General features: G+C 42.9%; 1 protein-coding gene across 3 annotated transcripts in view; it reads right to left on the bottom strand.

Moving 5' to 3' along the window:
• RFX3 (regulatory factor X3) overlaps nucleotides 1-23,214 on the bottom strand; it is a 512,595-nt gene that overhangs the window by 55,947 nt on the left and 433,434 nt on the right. For all 3 annotated transcript variants that reach the window (XM_073542615.1, XM_073542614.1, XM_073542613.1), the window contains 2 exons: nucleotides 22,208-22,327; nucleotides 21,483-21,604 (listed from right to left, as the gene is read on the bottom strand). In XM_073542615.1, coding sequence (XP_073398716.1) covers nucleotides 21,483-21,604; nucleotides 22,208-22,327 — 242 coding nt within the window. The remainder of the gene's footprint in view (nucleotides 1-21,482; nucleotides 21,605-22,207; nucleotides 22,328-23,214) is intronic.

The raw sequence follows: 23,214 nt of genomic DNA on the forward strand, positions 1-23,214 counted from the left end.
CATACACACAGACACCACCTCTCTCCTCTCACCTGCCCGCCGCCCGCGCTTCCTCGCTCTGACACAGCAGCGGCCACGCTCCTCTCTGTGTCAGTCAGAGACAGGAAGCGCGGGCGGCGGGCAGGAAGCTGGACGCAGTGGACGGGTCCTTGCAGCTCCGCTCCTGCTATTCCCTCTTGCAGGCAGCGGAGCTGCTTGGATCGCTCCCTGGCCGCCGCTAAGAACTGCTGCACGCCGCCCCAGCCCCCGCTACGCCACTGACCGCCCCTGTCTCCCCTTGTGTCCGCGGACCGGCAAGGGCACTGCAGCGGCCCGGTGCTGGGCCGCGGACCGGCGGTTGGGGACCCCTGGCCTAGCCAGTCTCCAGATCTCAACCCTATAGAAAACCTTTGGAGGGAGTTGAAAGTCCGTGTTGCCAAGCGAAAAGCCAAAAACATCACTGCTCTAGAGGAGATCTGCATGGAGGAATGGGCCAACATACCAACAACAGTGTGTGGCAACCTTGTGAAGACTTACAGAAAACGTTTGACCTCTGTCATTGCCAACAAAGGATATATCACAAAGTATTGAGATGAAATTTTGTTTCTGACCAAATACTTATTTTCCACCATAATATGCAAATAAAATGAAAAAAAACAGACAATGTGATTTTCTGGATTTTTTTTTCTCAGTTTGTCTCCCATAGTTGAGGTCTACCTATGATGTAAATTACAGACGCCTCTCATCTTTTTAAGTGGTGGAACTTGCACTATTGTTGACTGACTAAATACTTTTTTGCCCCACTGTATATGGGCACTGGACTATGGGATGGAAGATATGTATGATGGGTATATGGGCACGGGACTATGGGATGGAGGATGTGTGATGGGTATATGGGCACTGGACTATGGGATGGAGGATATGTATGACGGGTATATGGGCACTGGACTATGGGATGTGTGATGGGTATATGGGCATGGGACTATGGGATGGAGGATGTGTAATGGGTATATGGGCACTGGACTATGGGATGGAGGATGTGTGATGGGTATATGGGCACTGGACTATGGGACGGAGGATGTTTGATGGGTATATGGGCACAAGACTATGAAATGGAGGATATGTATGATGGGTATATGGGCACTGGACTATGGGATGGAAGATATGTATGATGGGTATATGGGCACTGGACTATGGGATGGAGGATGTGTGATGGGTATATGGGCACTGGACTATGGGATGGAGGATAATCATAATTTGTTAGAACTCATCACAGTTAGTTACTATGCCAGGGCAATGTCGGGCTCTTCAGCTAGTGACTAATAAAATCAATAAATCCAAGTATTTGGAAAGTTTCTTAAATTGTAAAACTCATGTAAAATAACAAAATCAGATAGAAATCACCTTTCCCGAATCCTGTGCTGGCTCCCCACCGCTGCAACAATCTACAGTATGTATTTTGGCTGCAAAGGTGATGTTATGTCTATACCGCACATTGCTGCTGCAGCCAATCACGGAGCTCATCACCTCATGCCATCTAGATTGGCACTAAGCTGAGTGGCTGGCACCAGTGGTGATGTGAGCTAACAATGTGACATCACCACTGCAGGCAAAACAGAGACAGAAGCAGCAACAGAAAGGTGACGCTGTATTGTTTTTTTTTTATTTTACACAAGTTCTATCATTTGGGGACAACAAATGTTGAAATTGTTTGAGGCTTGTTTCATGGCCTCTTTACTCTGGCTGATGGGTACAGAATTATCAATAGTAGATCAGTCTGTCCCCATACAGTATCATGTTTTCAGCAGCATATCTGCAGTTTTCACTGAGCGATTTGCTGCTGAGAATAATGATTTCTGTTCCATAAACAATCCAATCACTTGTTGAATAGGCAAGATTTTGCAATTTTAGCATGATGCATTCCATAGTCCTCCACATAGTATAATGCACCCCATAGTCCTCCATATAGTATAATGCACACCCAATAGTCCTCCACATAATATAATGTGCCCCATAGTCCTCCATATAGTATAATACACTTTCCATAGACCCCCATATAGTATAATACACTTCCCATAGTCCTCCATATTGTATAATACACTTCCCATAGTCCTCAATATAGTATCATGCATCCCATAGCCCAACATATAGTATAATGTACACAATAGTCTTCCATATAGTATAATGCACCCAACAGTCCGCCATACAGTATAATGGACTCCCCATAGTCCTCCATATAGTAGAATACACTCCGAATAGTCCATAATATAGTATAATGTATCCCATAGTCCTCCATATTGTATAATACACTCTGCATAGTCCTTCATATAGTACAACGTACTCCCCATAGTATAATGCACCCCATAGTCCTTTTTATAGTATAATGCATTCCCCATAGTCCCCCATAAAGTATAATGCATTCTTTATATAGTATAATGCACTCCCAAAAGTCCTCAATAGAGTATAATGCAGCCCCAAATTGTACACATATTATTATGCACTCTCCATAATCATTCATATAGTACAATGAACTCACCTAGTATCATGCACCCCATAGTTCTTTATATAGTATAATACATTGCCCATAGTCCTCCATAAAGTATAATACATTCTTCATATGGTATAGTGCACTTCCAATAGTCCTTAATCGAGCATAATGCAGCCCCATATAGTACACATAATATAATGCACTTCCTATAGTCCATGATAGAGTATAATGCACCCCCCATAGAGTATAAGGCATTTCCCATAGAGTATAATTCATTCCCCATATAGTATAATGTAGCTCCCATATAGTATAATGCAGCCTCAGAGTATAATGCAGCCACATAGTGTATAATGCAGCCCCATATAGTATAATGCAGCCCCATATAGTATAGTGCAACCTCATAGAGTATAATACAGCCACATAGAGTATAATGCAGCCCCACAGAGTACATAGAGTATAATGACGCCCCCATAGAGTATAATGCAGCCCCTATAAAGTTTAACGAAGCCCCATAGAATGTAATGCAACCTAAAATAGTATAATGCAGCCCAAATGTAGTATAATGCAGCCTCATAGAGTATAATGTAGCCCCATAGAGAACAGAATATTAGGCAGTCCCCATAGAGTATAATGCAGCCTCAAACAGTATAATGCAGCCTCATATGTAATAATACAGCCCCATATGGTATAGTTAATCTCATAGTCCTTTCTTTTAGGCAAGGTCACTTCAATACTGAGCTCAACATATTCCACAATGATATATGTCATGTGGAAAGAAAGTGAAGATAACAGAAAATATAAATTGTTAAAAAATTATTTTTTATTGAATATATTAAAAAATGAGAAAATTAAAAAGATAGGGCAAAGGGCCTCCAAAAAATAGGGGGATAAGCTGCAGCAAAGAAAGTAACAAAGACATGGAAAAAACAATGAATAACCCTATAGGTATGTATAAAAACAAAAAGGTTCTTACATGCAAATTATTCCCTACAAGAATCAACATGCCTTAGTAGATGACAATAATCACCATTGTTTGTTACTACTAAGTTTTGCAAAAAGCAATCCTGCACGTGAATACACAGAGGTTCTAACATGCAAATTAGTCACTACAAGGTTCAGCATGCCTCAGTAGACAAAAAACAGCCATTGTTTTGCTACTTCTAAGTATCTGCAAAAGGAGAAGTATTGCACATTGCCCATGTGACTGTTAGGGTACCGTTACACTTAGCGATGCACCAGCGATCCCGACCACGATATGACCCGGTCAGGATCGCTGGTGCATCGATAAGTGGTCGCTAGTGAGCTGCCAAACAGGCAGATCTCACCAGAGACATCGCAGCGGTCGGGGGTCACTACTTACCTGTCAGATGAGGCAATGAAGACGTCCTCCTGCCTGCGTCCACGCGTCGCTCGTCGCCACAGCAGGAAGTGGCAGACGAGAAACGGCCCAGGACGTTCTCGCGCGATCAGCGATAGACAGCGGGGGAGCCGGTCGGAGGTAATTATCACACATTGCGATATCGCTAGCAATATTGCTGCTGCGTCACAAAACCAGTGACGTTATAGCGATATTGATAGCGATATTGGTTAGTGTAACGGGCCCTTTAGAAACCTGGGTATAATGTGGGGTTAATAGGTTGGAATACACCAGGGAGCTGCACAGAGTAACAAGATGGTAATTAAAGTGCTTATGTAAAAAACAAAATCTGGATATATAGTTTAAATATACAGTAAATACATGAGGTTCTAACATGCAAATTAGTCACTACAAGGTTCAGAATGCCTCAGCAGACAAAAATTAGCCATTGTTTTGTTACTACTGAGTATCTGCAAAAGGAGCAGTATTGCACATTGCCCATATGACTGTTAGAAACCTGGGTATAATATAGGGTTAATAGGGTGGAATACACCAGGAGCTGTACAGAGTAACAAGTTTATAATTGATGTGCTTATGTATAAAGCAAAGGACTGATGGTTAGTCCCTGATATTAAGACGTGTGCCACATCCACCAGTGAAAGCTAATTGATTGCCGCAGGATGTCTCTCCCCACCCGACGAGCGCTGTTTCGCTAAGTAGCTTCTTCCAGGGGCGTGGAGATAAGGAGGTGTCAGAGGAATATTTAAGCTGAGGGGCTAGATACCGGGAAGGAGTGTAAAGGAGCTTCCATTGGTCTATTGCAGCGCACGTCAAAAAGTCCCGCCTCCTTTTGCTAAAGGGACTTCCGTAGTTGCGCTCTGTGGCACGCGAGTGGAACAAACTGCGTATCACTATTCAGAGCACTTCCGGTGGTCAGTAGGAGGATTCAAGACTAGCGCATGCGCATTAGACACAAAAATATATATTCATACACTCGCCCTTAACAGGTCCTTCACGTACACACACGGGTTTATTCCCTTCATCCACATTCACACACACCTCAAGCTTCACTCATCTTCAGTTCACTTCTCTCATATATATTTTTGTGTCCTGTCCCTTCCTATAAATCCAGTCGAGTCTATATTTATATTTCCAGTGTCTAATGCGCATGCGCTAGTCTTGAATCCTCCGACTGACCACAGAAGCTTATCCCCCTCTTTTTTGGAGGCCTTTTGCCCTGTCTTTTTAATTTTTTAATTTTTTAATATACAGTATTCAATAATATATCATTGTGGAATATTTTTAGCCCATATGGTATAGTGCAGCTTCAAATAGTATAATGCACACCCCATATTACTACAATATTATGGCCACCGAGTACTCACTAATTTAAAAATAATACATAGTCAACTCTCCTCCTATCCCTGCTGCTTTGGTCTCTGCAGCATGTCTACTCAGCAGCTCCACAACTCGTCACAATGAAGTGACGTGGGGCTGATGGGGAATAATGGGAGAGGAAGCATCACCTGACACTCTCTCCTCCATCATTAATTTAAACTGTATTGGCATCTATAAAGCTGATACAGTTGAATGCGCAATGGGGTGGGGGAGCCGAGACCTAGGCAATCGCCTAGTTTGCCTGCCCTTTATGCCAGCACTGGGTGGCACTGCTTGAAATTGAAGACTTGCTGCTGAGTTCTCTCAGATTATAATTTGACTATGAAGATCTCAGTGGCTGTGATCAGTTTATTTTGGGGAGCCTCTCTAAAAAAAATGGCTGTAAAACAACATGTGGACATATCAGGAATTCTGTTCAGGCAGCTGCATTTTATTGTATAAAAAGAATTGAATAATTGTTTAACTCCTTCGTGACCTTGCAATTTTCCATTTTTGTGCTTTAGTTTTCCCTCCCCTTTTTCTAAGAGCCATAACTTTTTTATTTATGGTCGTATGATGGCTTGTTTTCTGTGGGACAAGTTGTACTTTTGAATGAAACATTGATTTTACGATATAGTATGCTTGAAAACGGGAAAAAACTTCAAGTGAGGTGAAATTGCAAAAAAGTGCAATTCCACAATTGATTTTTGGGTTTTTTATTTACCATGTTCACAATATGACCTGGCAATATGACTCCACAGTTTACTATGAGTATTCAGATACCAAACATGTATATATATTTATTTTATTTAAGTGATGAAAAAAATTTCCAAAATTCAATTTTTCAAGACATGTAGCGTTTTCATTTTGCGAGATCTGGAGCTGTATGAGGGCTTATTTTTTGTGTCTAGAGCTGACATTTTGACTGTTAACATTTTGGGGTAGATACAATGTTTAGATCACCTCTTTTGCATTTTATTGCAATGTTGCGATGGACAAAAAAATTAATTCTTGTGTTTTTATTATTTTTCTCGTTATGCCATGTTTTATTTTTTTTTCCACAATTTTTACTGACTTTAATAGTCCCCTTAGGAGACTTGAACACTTCAATCATTCGAGATTCACAATGACAGGCACTTTTGCACACCCCCAGATGTAATGACAATCCATCAGCACTCCATGATCACGTAACAGGGGTGCTGATGGGCGAGATTTGTGATGCATTTCCGGCTGGCGCATGTTAAATCCTTCGGTCTGTGGTTGACAGTGGAAATTAACAGGTGAACTGCCGAAAGGGGAGCACCACTTCCCCTGCAGCTGTTAATGGCACTTGATGGCTGATTAAATGATGTAGGCCCAGCTTTGGAGCCCGCATCAAAGGCAGTGACACGACCTTTAGTGTAAATATATGTCAAAGGTCGTGAAAGGTGAAGGTGTTGAAGGGGTTATTCAGAGAAAATATATTTGGCTGTTGTACAAGTAAGAATTTGTCATGGTCACGTGTCTCTGGACGCAGCGAGTACCGCAAGGCAAACCCATGTGACGCACGTGACCCTGGATACACCGCCTCCAGTGGGGCGAATTTAAATAATAAACACGTGCAGCTGGATACACCGCCTCCAACTGGCAAATTTAGACATTACAAGTAAATCTGGAAACCCCGCCTCCAGTAAGGCGAATTTAAATAATAAGGGAAACCTGGGAAACATTAACCCCTTACCTACAATGGACGTAATATTCCGTCCATGTGACCCTGGACCTAACTACCATGGACGGAATATTACGTCCAAGCGATCAGCGGCGCCCACATGGTGAGCGCCGCTGATCGCGGCCGGGTGTCAGCTGATTATCACAGCTGACACCCGGCACAATGTGTCAGGGGTGGTCACGGACCGTCCCCGACACGTTAACCCCTTGTACACCGCGATTAAACGCGATCGCGGTGTACCGGGGGTTAAAGGGAAGCATCAGCAGGGAGGGGGCTCCCTCCGTGCCTCCCTGAGCCCCCCACGGCAGCGCAATGTGCAGCGCTGCTGCGGGGGGCTCTTTCCCTACAGGCCCCCGGATCCAAGATGGCGACGGGGGCCTTCGGGGGCCTGCAGGGAGCTGGCTTCCTCACTGCCTGCAAAGCGCAGGCATGAGGAAGTCTGCAGCAGTGCCTGTGACAGATTGCTGATCTGTGACAGTGATCTGTGATGTGACAGATCAGCGATCTGTCACAGGACAGTGATGTCCCACCTGGGACAAGGTAATAAAGTAAAAAAAAAAAAAAAAAAGTGTTAAAAATAATTTAAAAAAAATCGCTAAATAAATTAGTAAAAAAAAAAAAAAAATTCCCCAATAAATCCATTTTTTCAAAATAAAAAAACAAAAACAATAAAAGTACACATATTTGGTATCGCCGCGTCCGTAGCGACCCGCCCTATAAAACTGTCCCATTAGTTAACCCCTTTAGCGAACCCCTTAAAAAATAAAAATAAAAAACGAAGCAAAAAATAATGATTTATTATCATACCACCGAACAAAAAGTGCAATAACGCGCGATCAAAAAGACGCATATAAATATCCATGGTACCGCTGAAAACGTCATCTTGTCCCGCAAAAAACGAGCTGCCATACAGCATCATCCGCAAAAAAATAAAAAAGTTATAGCTCGCAGAATAAAGCGATGCAAAAATAATTATTTTTTATATAAAATTGTTTTCATTGCAAAAAACTGACAAAACATAAAAAAAGACCTAAATGAGGTATCGCTGTAACTGTACTGACCCGAAGAATAAAACCACTATATCAATTTTACCGCACGCGGAACAGTGTAAACGCACCCCCCAAAAGAAGTTCATGAAACGCTGGTTTTTGTTCATTCTGTGTCCCAAAAATCGGAATAAAAAGCGATCAAAACATGTCACGTGCCCGAAAATGGTACCAATGAAAACGTCAACTCGTCCCGCAAATAATAAGACCTCACATGACTCAGTGGGTCAAAATACGGAAAAATTATAGCTCACAATATGTGGTGATGCAAAAACTATTTTTACAATAAAAAGCGTCTTTTAGCGTCTGACAGCTGCCAAACATAAAAACCGCCATAAATAGTAAATCAAACCCCCCGTTATCACCCCCTTAGTTAGGGAAAAATAATAAAACTGAAAGAAAATGTATTTATTTCCATTTTCCCGCTAGGGTTAGGGTAGGGTTAGGGCTAGGGTTAGGGCTAGGGCTCAGATTAGGGTTAGGGGTGTGTTGGGGTTAGGGTTGGAGTTATAATTGGGGGGTTTCCACTGTTTGGGCACATCAGGTGCTCTCCAAAGGCAACATGGCGTCTGATCTCAATGCCAGCCAATTCTGCGTTGAAAAAGTCAAATGGTGCTCCTTCCCTTCCAAGCTCTGCCATGCGCCCAAACAGTGTTTTTACCCCCACATGTAGGGTATCAGCCTACTCAGGACAAATTACAAAACAACTTTTGGGGTCCAATTTCTTCTGTTACCCTTAGGAAAATAAAAAATTGGGGGCAAAAATATAATTTTGCGGAAAAAAATGTTTTTTTTATTTTCACGCCCAGGCGTTATAAACTTCTGTGAAGCACTTGGGGGTTCAAAGTGCTCTCCACACATCTAGATAAGTTCCGTGGGGGGTCTAGTCTCCAAAATGGGATCACTTGTGGGGAGTTTCAATAGTTTAGGTACATCAGGGGCTCTCCAAACGCACATGACACCAGCAGACCAATCCATCAAAGTCTGCATTCCAAAACGTCACTACTTCCCTTCCGAGCCCCGACGTGTGCCCATACAGTTGTTTTCTCCCACATATGAGGTATCAGCGTACTCAGGACAAATTGGACAACAACTTTTGGGGTCCAATTTCTCCTGTTACCCTTGGGAAAATAAAAAAATGGGGACTAAAAGATGATGTTTGTTGAAAAAATACGATATTTTTATTTTCACGCCCGGTCGTTATAAACTTCTGTGAAGCACTGGGGGGTTCAAAGTGCTCACCACACATCTAGATAAGTTCATTAGGGGGTCTAGTTTCCAAAATGGGGTCACTTGTGGGGGTTTTTCACTGTTTAGGTACATCAGGGGCTCTCCAAAAGCAACATGACACCCGCAGACCATGCCATCAAAGTCTGCATTCCAAAACGTCACTACTTCCCTTCCGAGCCCCGAAGTGTGCCCATACAGTAGTTTTCTCCCACATATGAGGTATCAGCGTACTCAGGGCAAATTGGACAACAACTTTTGGGGTCCAATTTCTCCTGTTACCCTTGGGAAAATAAAAAAATTGGAGACTAATTGATCATGTTTGTGGAAAAAATACGATTTTTTATTTTCATGCCTGGGCATTATAAACTTCTGTGAAGCCCTTGGGGGTTCAAAGTGCTCACCACACATCTAGATAAGTTCCTCAGGGGGTCTAGTTTCCAAAATGGTGTCATTTGTGGGGGGTTTCCACTGTTTAGGTACATTAGGGGCTCTCCAAAGGCAACATGACACCCGCAGACCATTCCATCAAAGTCTGCATTCCAAAACGTCACTACTTCCCTTCCGAGCCCCGACGTGTCCCCATACAGTAGTTTTCTCCCACATATGGGGTGTCAGCGTACTCAGGACAAATTGGACAACAACTTTTGGGGTCCAATTTCTCCTGTTACCCTTGGGAAAATAAAAAAAATGGGGACTAAAAGATGATGTTTGTGGAAAAAATTACGATTTTTTTATTTTCACGCCCGGACGTTATAAACTTCAGTGAAGCACTGGGGGGTTCAAAGTGCTCACCACACATCTAGATAAGTTCCTTGGGGTGTCTAGTTTCCAAAATGGTGTCATTTGTGGGGGGTTTCTACTGTTTTGGTACATCAGGGGCTTTCCTAACGTGACATGGTGTCCGCTCTCAATTCCAGCCAAAAACGTCAAATGGCGCTGCTTCCCTTCCGAGCTCTGCCATGCGCCCAAATAGTGGTTTACCCCCACATGTGGGTTATCAGCGCACTCAGGATAAATTGCACAATATCTTTTAGGGTCCTGTTACTTTTGGAAAAATAAGAATTGAGGGTGAAAAGATCATTTTTGTGGAAAAAATATGATTTTTTAATTGTACCGCTGTACGTTATAAACTTCTGTGAAGCCCTTGGGGGTTCAAAGTTCTCACCACACATCTAGATAAGTTCCTTGGGGGGTCTAGATTCCAAAATGGTGTCATTTGTGGGGGGTTTCCACTGTTTTGGTACATCAGGGGTTTTCCAATCGCGACATGGTGTCTGATCTCAATTCTAGCCAAAAACGTCAAATGGCGCTGCTTCCCTTCCAAGCTCTGCTATGCGCCCAAATAGTCATTTACACCCACATATGGGGTATCAGCGTACTCAGGACAAATTGCACAATAACTTTTAGGGTCCTGTTACCCTTGGAAAAATAAAAATTGGGGGTGAAAAGATCATTTTTGTGGAAAAAATATGATTTTTTAATTGTACCGCTGTACGTTATAAACTTCTGTGAAGCCCTTGTGGGTTCAAAGTTCTCACCACATATCTAGATAAGTTCCTTGGGGGGTCTAGTTTCCAAAATGGGGTCACTTGGGGGGGTTTCCACTGTTTAGGTACATCAGGGGCTCTCCAAACACGACATGGCGTCCGATCTGAATTCCAGCCAATTTTGCATTGAAAAAGTCAAACGGCGCTCCTTCCCTACTGAGGTCTGCCATGCGCCGAAACAGTGGTTCCCCCCCACATATCAGGTATCAGCGTACTCAGGACAAATTGCACAATAACTTTTGCAGTCCAATTTCTCCTGTTACCCTTGGTAAAATAAGGAAAATTGAACCTGAAGTATTTTTTTTGTGAAGAAAAGGTAAATGTTCATTTTTTTTTTAATATTCAAAAAATTCCTGTGACGCACCTAAAGGGTTAATAAACTTCTTGAATGTGGTTTTAAGCACCTTAAGGGGTGCAGTTTTTAGAATGGTGTCACTTTTGGGTATTTTCTATCATATAGACCCCTCAAAGTGGCTTCAAATGTGATGTGGTCCCTAAAAATAAAATGGTGTTGCAAAAATGAGAAATCGCTGGTCAACTTTTAACCCTTATAACTTCCTAACAAAAAAAATTTTGGTTCCAAAATTGTGCTGATGTAAAGTAAACATATGTGAAATGTTTTTATATGCCATATCTCTGTTATTTAAGGGCATAAAAATTCAAAGTTGGAAAATTGCGAAATGTTCAAAATTTACGCCAAATTTCCATTTTTTTACAAATAAGCGCAAGTTATTTGAATGAAATGTTACCACTAACATGAAGTACAATATGTCATGAGAAAACAGTGTCAGAATCACCGGGATCCATGGAAGCGTTTCAGAGTTATTACCTCATAAAGGGACAGTGGTCAGAATTGTAAAAATTGGCCCGGTCATGAACGTGCAAACCACCCTTGGGGGTAAAGGGGTTAAAGAAAAAATACACACAGAAAAAGGTCGTTTTAATTGAACAAAATACTGCCTCACAAATCCCCTCTTTTTCCCATAATCATCTATCCCTCCATTATCTATTTATCTATCTACCTATATTTATTCTATATTTCATATGCTGGATGATTCTGTCTCTGTTGGAAACATGGCTTTTGAGCTATAACTTTACTGTGTTTTTTTGTCTTTTGAGAAAATACAATTTTACAAAAATCTATCTTCAGGATGAATAATACTAGAAAGTAGCTTTTGTTGTGCTGAAAAGAGACATGAAGGCGCTGAAGACACACTCTTTCCTTTCTGTTCACTTTGAGATAAACGTTGTTGCCTGAGGTCTTAAGGGGTGCAGTTTTAAAATGGTGTCACTTTTGGGTATTTTCTATCATATAGACCCCTCAAAGTGGCTTCAAATGTGATGTGGTCCCTAAAAATAAAATGGTGTTGCAAAAATGAGAAATCGCTGGTCAACTTTTAACCCTTATAACTTCCTAACAAAAAAAATTTTGGTTCCAAAATTGTGCTGATGTAAAGTAAACATGTGGGAAATGTTATGTATTAGGTTTCTTGTGTGCCGTATCGCTGTGATTTAAGGGCATAAAAATTCAAAGTTGGAAAATTCCGAAATTTTCAAAATTTTCGCCAAATTTCTGTTTTTTTCACAAATAAAGGCAAGTTATTTGAATGCAATTTTACCACTAACATGAAGTACAATATGTCACGAGAAAACAATGTCAGAATCACCGGGATCCATGGAAGCGTTCCAGAGTTATGACCTCATAAAGGTACAGTGGTCAGAATTGTAAAAATTGGCCCGGGAGTTAACGTGCAAACCACCCTTGGTAGTGAAGGGGTTAACAATGGTGGGCCCTGTGATAGGGAATAGGGACGTGGAGACTTCCTGAGCTCCCCTGAGCCAGTGTCCCTGCACTCCTAACGTTCCCTATGCTGGTTCCGCACCGGGCGCGCAACAGGAACCTAAAAACCCTAGCTCGCCCTGACCTAAACCCTCACTAGGGAATTGGTCAGTGCGGAAACTAATCCTAACACTGCACTAAAACACACATGAGGAAAGATGACAAAACAGGGGAAACACCACTTAGCTTTGCTCTGTTGCGTACGCTCCTAGCAACAGAGCCCACCACCTGTGTGCATCACCATAACTGGATCCTTCACCATAGTGCAGCCTTGGAGCAGAGTCCACAACCAATTGCAGCTGTCCAGTAACAGAGTCCCAAAGATGAGTTCAGCTTCTGCCAAAACGTCCAGCATGCTTGAGTCCAGCTCTCAGCAACCAAGTCCGCCATGCTGAGTGCAACTCTCTCCCTAGCCGTCACTCCACCAAGCCATGCAAGCACTTCCTGCCAACAACATAAACTGTGACTCCACCACGCCATGCCAGTCCTTCTTGCAGACCACCTAGCTGCCACTCGTCTCCTCTGGCTGGGCTGCGCAGGACTCATGTTCAGCTCCTTCCTCCCCCCGGCTTACTTGCATAATGACACACAATATCACCAACAGTGATTGAACCCACCTGGCTCCCTTTTATAGAGCCTAACACCTGAATTGTAATTGCGTGCACATTAACCCTAAAACTAAGGTGCGATACCACTCACCACCACCGGGCAACTTAGAATGAATGACACCACGTGTAATAATTCTAATGGCCACCGGGGGCAATCACAACACACTTTGGCACCAAGCCAAAGGAAAAAAAGTTCAATTTGTGCATTTAAACTGTCAGATCCAGCCTGGATCATGACAAATTAAAGGGAACCAGTCATAATGAAATTTGTATTTGATCTGCAGGCAGAATCCCGTAGAAGCGCGCAACTGCACGAAATGGCCGTCGTCCTGACGTTCTGTCCACATCGTTCCCTCCTGCCTCTGCTGTTTTATGTGGCTCAAAAATAAAGGATTGCTTTTAAAGGGACGGTGAGTGCTGCCACTTTTCTGACATACTGGACTTGGCCATTGTTTTTTTTTCATGGATGAGCACCCTGGTACCACAGAGCAGGTACATTTAATGACAAAAGATATTTAACCCCTGCATAACACGGACTTTTCATGCGTGATTGTGCCAATTCCATTTTTTCCCTAATAGTGTGTTTATTTCAAGTGTTTATTTCTTTTAATGTTGATGATTATGGCTTACAGCCAACGAAAACCCAAAAGTCATTATCTCAGTAAATTAGAATACTTTATAACACCAGTTTGAAAAAATGATTTTAAAATCCGAAATGTTGGTCTACTAAAATACATATTCAGTAAATGCACTCAATACTTAGTTGAGGCTCCTTTGGCATCAATTACTGCATCAATGTGATGTTGCATGGAGGCGATCAGCCTGTGGCACTGCTGAGGTGTTATGGAAGCCCAGGCTGCTTTGACAGACGCAATCAGTTCATGTGCCTTGTGGGAGCTGGTGTCTCTCATCCTCCTCTTGACAATACCCCATAGATTCTCTATGGGGTTAAGGTCAGGCTAGTTTGCTGACCAATCACGCACAGAGATACTGTTGTTTTTAAACCAGGAATCGGTACTTTTGGCAGTATGGACAGGTGCCAAGTCCTGCTGGAGAATGACATTTCCATCTCCAGTAAGCCGTTTCATCTTCTGGTGTAGGTACACACTGTGTTTTATCAAAACCAAAGTCAGCGCAGCCGTCTACCAGTAAATCTTAGAGCACTTCATGCTTCCCTCTGCCGACAAGCTTTTTGGAGTTGGAAATTTCATTCTCCAGCAGGACTTAGCACCTATCCACACTGCCAAAAGTACCAATACCTGGTTTAAAAACAACAGCATCACTGTGCTTGATTGGCCAGCAAACTTGCCTGACCTTAACTATGGGGTATTGTAAAGAGTAAGATGAGAGACACCAGACCCCACAATGCAGACAAGCTGAAGGCTCCTATCAAAGTAACCTGGGCTTCCATAACACCTCAGCAGTGTAACAGACTGATCGCCTCCATGCCACGCCGCATTGATGCAGTAATTGATGCCAAAAGAGCCCCAACCAAGTATTGAGTGCATGTACTGAATATAGACCAACATTTTGGATTTTAAAATCATTTTTTCAAGCTGGTGTTATAAATTATTGTAATTTACTGAGATAATGATGTTTGAGTTTTCATTGGCTGTAAGCCATAATCATCAACATTAACAGAAATAAACACTTGAAATAGATCACTCTGTTCGTAATGACTCTATATAATATTTAAATTTCACTTTTTGTATTGAAGAACTAAAATTAATTAACTTTTTGATGATATTATAATTTTGTGAGATGCACCTGTATCTACAGTGGGGAAAATAAATATTTGATACACTACCAATTTTGCAAGTTTTCTCACCTACAAAGAATGGGGAGTCTGTATTTTTTTTATAGTAGGTACTCGTCAACTGTGAAAGACAAAATTTAGAAATAAAAAAACAGAAAATCACATTGTATGATGTTTACATAATTAAATTGTATTTTATTGCATGAAATAAGTATTTGATCACCTACAGTACCAACCAGCAAGAATTCTGTCTCTCACAGACCAGTTAGTTTTTCTTTAAGAAGCCCTCATACTCTGCACTCATTACCTGTATTAATTGCACCTGTTTGAACTCATTATCTGTATAAAAAACACCTGTCACACTCCAACCTCTCCATCATGGCCAAGACCAAAGTGCTCTCTATGGACACCAGGGACAAAATTGTAGACCTGCACAAGTCTGGGATGGACTACAGGACAATAGACAAGCAGCTTGGTGAGAAAGCAACAACTGTTGGAACAATTATTAAAGAAAGGAAGAAACACAAATTGACTATTATTATTATTATGCATTTATATAGCGCCATTTATTCCATGGCGCTTTACATGTGAAAAGGGGAAATATAGACAAGTATAATAAGCATGTGTAAGACAAGGGACACACAAGTACACAAGGAGAGGGGACCCTGCCCGCGAGGGCTCACAGTCTACAGGGATGGGTGAGGATACAGTAGGAGGGGGTAGAGCAGGTCGTGCGGTGGTTCAGTAGACCGAGGATCGTTGCAGGCTGTAGGTTTGTCAGAACAGGTGGGTCTTCAGGTTCTTCTTGAAGGTTTCCATTGATGGTGAGAGTCTGATGTGTTGCGGCAGAGAGTTCCAGAGTATGGGGGAAGCACAGGAGAAGTCTTGTATGCGGTTGTGAGAAGAAGAGATAAGGGGGGAGTGGAGAAGGAGATCTTGAGATGATCGAAGGTTGCGTGCGGGTAGGTACCTAGAGACCATGTCACAGATGTATGGAGGAGACAGGTTGTGGATGGCTTTGTATGTCATGGTTAGGGTTTTGAATTGGAGCCTCTGGGCAATAGGAAGCCAGTGAAGGGCCTGGCATAGGGGGGAGGCTGGGGAATAGCGGGGAGACAGGTGGATTAGTCGGGCAGCAGAGTGTAGGATGGACACAGAGTCAGAGTGCTAGAGGGGAGGCCAGAGAGTAGGAGGTTGCAGTAGTCTAGGCTGGAGATGATAAGAACATGCACTAGTGTTTTTGTGGTTTCGTGGTTGAGGAATGAGCGGATCCGGGAAATATTTTTGAGTTTGAGGCGGCAGGAGGAGGCGAGGTCTTGGATATGTGGTTTGAAAGAGAGCGCAGAGTCGAGGATCACCCCAAGACACCGAGCGTGCGGGACTGGGGAAAGAAAGCAGCCATTGACATTGATGGATAGGTCTGGTGGAGGGGTAGAGTGAGATGGGGGGAAAGATGATGAATTCTGTTTTGTCCATGTTCAGTTTGAGAAAGCGACCAGAGAAGAAGGCTGAGATAGCAAACAGACATTGTGGGATTTCAGTCAATAATGAGGCGAGGTTGGGTCCAGATAGGTAGATCTGCGTGTCATCGGCATAGAGGTGATACTGCAAACCGTAGAATTCTATGAGCTGTCCCAAGCCAAAGGTGTAGATGGAGAATAGTAGGGGTCCTAGGACAGAGCCATGAGGAACACCAACAGACAGGGGGTGAGGTGAGGAGGTGGTGTGTGAGAGGGAGACACTAAATATTCGGTCTGTTAGGTATGATGAGATCCAGGATAGGGCCAAGTCTGTGATGCCAAGAATGAGAGAGTCTGTAGCAGGAGGGAATGGTCTACAGTGTCGAAGGCAGAGGACAGGTCCAGGAAAAGGAGGACAGAGTAGTGTCACTTGCTCTTGGCGGATAGTAAGTCATTAGTGACTTTAGTTAGGGCTGTTTCAGTAGAGTGATGCGGTCGGAAGCCAGATTGTAACCGGTCAAAGAGGGAACAGGAGGAGAGGTGGGAGGACAGTTCAAGATATACACGCTGTTCCAGTAGTTTTGAGGTGTAAGGGAGAAGAGATATCGGGCGATAGTTAGACACAGAGGATGGATCAAGGGAGGGCTTTTTGAGGATGGGTGTGATTGAGGCATATTTGAAGGATGAGGGAAAGACACCATTTGTAAGTGAAAGGTTGAAGAGGTGTGTTAGAGATGAAATGAAGACTGTGGCCAAGTTAGGGATGAGGTGAGACAGGAGTGGGTCGAGGGCACAAATGGTGAGGTGTGATCTTGACAGAAGGGTGGAGAGCTGATCTTCTGACATGGTGAAGAAGCTCTGCAAAGGAATACGTGGATTTCGGCCACGCTGCCCAAATGATGAAATTCCAGAAGGTTGATAAAGTTTGACAGTGGTTTATCCTACACGTTTCAAGGTTTTTTGTAACCTCTTCGTCAGGAAATACCACATGAAGCATACATAGGTGGTAATCCACGTATTCCTTTGCAGAGCTCTGTTTCAGATAGTCGGTGACCGACTTGTGGATCTGCAGCAGCCCTTATCTATACATGCTTTGAATACCTACTACCAGGTGAGCAGTTTTTTGTCAAACCGCTTACTTTATTTGTGGGATAAGACCCTACATTGCGCTTGTGTCTCCGTCTTTCCTCACAATACTAATGGTGGAGAAGCTGGCTTTTGCAGAACAGGGCTGAGCGGCTAAGAGGGGCATTGGGGGCTGCGGCCAAAGTTTTGTCTGATCTTGTCGATCTTCTGCTTAAAGGAGGCAAAGTCTTCAGCAGAAATGAGAGGAGGGGGAGGAGGTGCTGTGGGACGGAGTAGAGAATTGAAAGTGTTGAAGAGTTATTTAGGGTTGGGAGACAGGGAGGGGATGAGAGATGCGAAGTAAGTTTGTTTAGCGGCAGAGAGCGTGGACAAAAGCAATCTTCCTCGGTCTTGGACTCCATGTAGGATCATGACTCGAAGGGTAAAGATGATTCTGAGAAAGGTCTGAAGAGAGCTGCGACCACAATCTCAAACATTACCTTTAGCAATACAATACGCGGTCATGGATTTAAATCTTGCCGGGCACACAAGGTCCCCCTGCTCATGCCAGCACATATCCAGGCCCTTTTTTTAATGATGATCTGGATGATACAGATGAGGCATGGGAGAAGGTCATGTGGTCATAGGACACCAAAATAGAACTTTTTGATATCATCTCCACTTGACGTGTTTGGAAGAACAAGAAAGATGAGTACAACCCCAAGAACACAATCCCAACCATGAAGCATGGTTGGGGAAAAATCATACTTTGGGGTGCTTTTTTGCAAAAGGGACAGGACAATCGCACTTTATTTAAGGGAGGATGGATGGGGTCATGTACTGCAAGATTTTGGCTAACAACCTCCTTCCCTCAGTAAGAGCACTGAAGATGAGTCGTGGCTGGGTCTTTCAGAATAAAAATGACCTGAAACTCACAGCCTGGGCACCTAAGGGGTGCCTCCATAAGAAGCATTTCAAAGTCCTGGAGTGGCCTAGCCAGTCTCTAGACCTGAACCCAATAGAAAATCTTTGAAGGGACCTGAAACTCAATGTTGCTCAGCGACAGACCCAAAACCTGAAATATCTGGAGACGATCTCTATGGAGGAGAGGGCCAAAATCCCTGCTGCAGTGTGTGGAAACCTGGTCAAGACTTACAGGAAACGTTTGACCTTTGTAATTGCAAACAAAGGTTTCTGTACCAAATATTAGTTCTGTTTTTCTACTGCATCAAATACTTATTTCATGCAATAAAATGCACATTAATTATTTAAAAATCATACAATGTGATTTTCTGGATTTATTTTTAGATTCTGACTCTCACAGTTGAAGTGTACCTACCATAAAAATTACAGACCTCTCCATTCTTTGTAGGTGGGAAAACTTGCAAAATCTGTAGTGTATCAAAAACTAATTTTCCCCACTGTATGCTTCTAATCACCCATAGGCCTCATTCAGACGCCAGGGAGTCCATGTATCCACACTTTTCACTTATAGAAACCAAAGTCATTATAGTTTATGTTCATATTTTTCCATTTTTTATCCGAATCATGGATCAAACTTAATCATATTATCCTATGAGAAAAACCATAGGGGTCTGAATGAGGCCTTATACATCATTCACATCTCTCTGGAAGAAGTTTTGAAAGTTTAGCAGGTACAGTCATATTTTGTTGCATGCTATTATTAAAAAAAATCATCCATGCATTGACTCTGATGTCCTCATAAAGACTGTTTAGACTACAGAGGATAAGAAATCCTGTCTGATAAAGTGGAGAGCTGTAATAGTATATGTCAGCAGCGACTCACTTGTCACATTTACAGCAGGAGATAAACACTAGGATTCCCTTTCTCATTGTTCTAGCTCCCTGCAGGCTACCACAAATGTACTCAGACTCAGAGGCTGTGAACTCTGGCTTCGGCAAGATGGAGAACTAAACAAGGTAAAAAGAGGACCAAAGAATGGCTCCGTAGGTGGTAAGTGAAAGCCGCCGCAAAAAAAAGTCAACGGCTATAGGAAGATAAAAGTGCAAAAGGATGCATCCACGAACAAGCCTGTGCTTCTAAAAAGAGAATCATACAGAAAATGCATAGAATAAAAGGACAACAGAGTGTGCTTAAAAAATATAGACGAAATTTCAGAATAAGATACTTGGTGACATGGGATTTCCAGATGCCAAGCTCCTTAGTAATTACAGGGCACCTGGTTCTTTGTTAAAGTGTACCTCCACTTCATTCATACTGATCAGGACTTACACTACGCCGTATGGATCGGTAGAGCTGCTGTGATCTGTGTAAAAGTATCACACTTTTTTTTATTATAAGTATTATAAAAATGTTTTTAACATCCTCCAGTTTTGAACAGCAATTTCCCTGCTGCCCATTCAGGCATAATGACTTCAAAAAGCATTAAAAAGATTGCTAAAGAGTTAAAAACTGCCTACTAGTTGTGTGTGGAACTGCAGCTCATCACTATTCACTTCAATAGGGCTGTGCTGCAATTCCAGATACATCCCAAGGACAAGTGTGGCAGTTTCAGGAGGAAACAATCGCTTTAAGACATGGTTAACTGCTCTGGACTTGTAAGAACAGAAAGCAGCTGTAATATTCTTAAACTGAATGAGCTGCAGCCCCTATGTAATTAATGAAGGTGGCATGGCTTAACAGGAACCTGTTATCAGGATTTCCCTCTAAAATCTTTTGCAACCACATTCTTTAGCCTTTTAATACATTCCAAACAATACCACTATATACCCAGGCAATGGCATATACCTAATAAAAACCTCTGACGTTATCCAGGAGGACCGAGTGGTCCAAAGGGTGTCTTTGTTCAGCACCCCTTCTCTGCCATGTAATGCCACCACTCCACATGTGATTAATGTACACAGCCAGGAGATAGCCTAAGAATGCCTAAGGGTCCCGTCACACTAAGTGACGCACCAGCGATCCCGACAACGATATGACCTGGTCAGGATCGCTGGTGTGCCGCTACATGATCGCTGGTGAGCTGTCAAACAGGCAGATTTCACCGGCGATCAAGACCAGTGACGACGCGGGTAACAAGCGCGTGTCGCTTAGTTACCCGCTGAGTACCATGGATATCAGCGTGCTCGTGCTGGGAGCTGGTATCCAAGGTAAACAGTGGGTAACTAAGCGCGCGGCGCTTAGTTACCTGCTGTTTACCTTGGATACCAATTCCCAGCGCGTGCACGCTGGTATCCAAGGTACACTGCAAGTAATTAAGCGACGCGCATGCTTAGTTACCTGCTGTTTACCTTGAATACCAGCTCCCAGCGTCTGCTTACAGCGCTGGGAGCTCGCTGATTGATGGTCTCCCACTGCCACACGCAGCGATGCGTGCTGGCCAGCGGGAGACCAAGAATCAAAAAATGGCCCAGGACATAAAAGTAAGATCAGCGATTCCCGGCGGGAGGGCCGGTCGCTGATACGTGTCACATACAGCGAGATCGCTGGCGAGATCGCTGTTGCATCACAAAACTTGTGACTCAGCAGCGATCTCGCTATCGATCTCGCTTAGTGTGACGGGGGGCTTAAGGCTTTGCCAGCTGTGTGGATGAAGTAGAAGACGTCATCCACGTCACTCATAGGCAATGGGGCGGAGTTACAAGGCAGACACCCATCGGACCATTCATCTTATTATGAAACAACAGTGGACAGCTACAAAGCTTTCTCTTTAAAGGTATACGGCACTGTCTGGGGGATATTGTGGGCTTGTTAGGACTTTAAGGCTGAAGAACATGGTGGCAATGTCTTTTCTAGGATGAACCTGATCAGATGTTATCTTTAGGAATAGGTAGTCAATGTTATAGTAATGAACATCATGATATTTGTCCTCATCTTTGAAAACTCCAAATCAGACTAGTTACTCATAAACGGGAATTAGTTTTATTACTTTGTGACTGCAATAAAATGGGCCCCAACAGTAAAATAAAAGTGTGAAGAATTTTCCACAAGTGGCTACTTTTATAGCGGTGCCTGTGCTCCCGCAGTCCTGGTTCTTACCTAGGAACTGTTGGTGGTGTTGACTCTGGGCAATGACAGTTTGCTCCACTGATGCACCAGTCTGAGCTCCACTCCCAGCAAATCCATCCCCCACTCCATCCACCTTCTGCATAGGCTTGTACCTGCCAAATAAAAAAAAAATCTATGTTCTGATCAACGTCCAGATTACCTTATGGCTTTAATATTTCTCCTAATAGACATTATGTTTGGACAGATTCTGTAGATACGTGGTGTGAGACAGTGCCAGGACAAGTGGTCAGGGACTGCTGTATTTCCAAAAGACTCCTCTCATATGTGTGCTAGGTTCCAGGAAAAATACATCTCATCCAGGAAACGTTGGGTGATGTACAAACCGGATATTCCTAGTAAAGTATAGCTTGCTAAGGGCTTTGGTAGCTTCCTCCAGGGCCTGATTTTCTCTGTAGCCTTCAGTCAGGTCAGGTGTTGGGCTGATTCATAACTGGGTTTAGAGCAAGTGCAGGGGGGCACTTTAGACCAGTTTTATACCAGCCCATGATTGCATCAAGCCAGGGGAAAAATTGTTGTCTAGTAATAACAGAAAATTACCAAAATCCATATATATTTTTTCAGACAAAATTCTTCATTTCTTTTTGAAGCAGCAATAACACAAACACCACTTACCACATTGGAAAAATTGAACATAATTTAAAGTTTAGAATGGCCAATCAATGGCATGTATGGAACATAGAGAGGTGGGCACTCACCTTTGTTTTTGCTGCATGGGTTGCTGTCTCATAGCCATATATTGCATGTCGTCTTGTAGCCTATTAAGAGGGGAATCTGGCTTGACACGAATTCCATAGTAGTGGTATTTTGAGTTCCCCCTTTGAAAAAAAAGAAGCATTTAGTACAAGATATACATAAAGATGAAAAATAACAGACACCTATTCATTAGTTTGTCCATTTAAATATGCACATTGCTTCATTTTATGTTGTTCCACTACTTCTAGAACTGTGGTCAATGGAAAGTATTGGGCATTACATCATAATTTACACAACTTTTTTTATTTTTTTGTCAATTTAGCCTTATGAAGATTTGATTTTTTGTGGGACAAGCTGTAATTTTGAAACATATCATTAATTTTACCATATAGTGTGTGAAGTTCTGAGGTTGTGCTATGTAACAATTACCTAGGCAGGTTAACGATGCAACTATGTTTTATTCCTTAAGTCCATTGTTTTACAACACATCCAGGTAGATGGCCAAACTAAATTGCCCCCAGTCCACAAGATCCCCTCCTTGGGGCCAGTAGTCCCACTACCTCTGTACCAGGAGACTCTCACTGTCTCCCAACTTTTTGTTGGTCCACAGATTTCATATCTCCCGCCAGTATAGTCTGTAGTCACAGTCCATGCTCCTCCAGACAAAAAAACAACACAACTGACGCCCATGTATCCAGGGGCAACAGTCCTTAAGAAAGTTCTTGAAATCCAGATGACAGATCCCTCAACCGTAGCAGGGAGGTCCAGCCCAGCTAGCAGCCAATTTCCAAAACTCCATAGGCCATCCATCCTTGGCACCAGGACCTCAGCCTAGATCCTCTCCCCTCAACATCACTCTCCCAACTCCCTGACTAAACATGTGGCTTCTTTTCTTCCCTCCCCTTTATACATGTGTGGAATTCCTAAAAAACAGGCAATCCCCACATGTATTCAGCCTGTCTAGCAGCCGCAAATCATGCAGCTGGGTTGACAAACATTAAATCTCCGA

The sequence above is a fragment of the Dendrobates tinctorius genome, unplaced genomic scaffold (genome assembly GCF_039654945.1).
Source record: "Dendrobates tinctorius isolate UK_male_01 unplaced genomic scaffold, ASM3965494v1 ptg000128l, whole genome shotgun sequence".
NCBI lineage: Eukaryota > Metazoa > Chordata > Amphibia > Anura > Dendrobatidae > Dendrobates > Dendrobates tinctorius.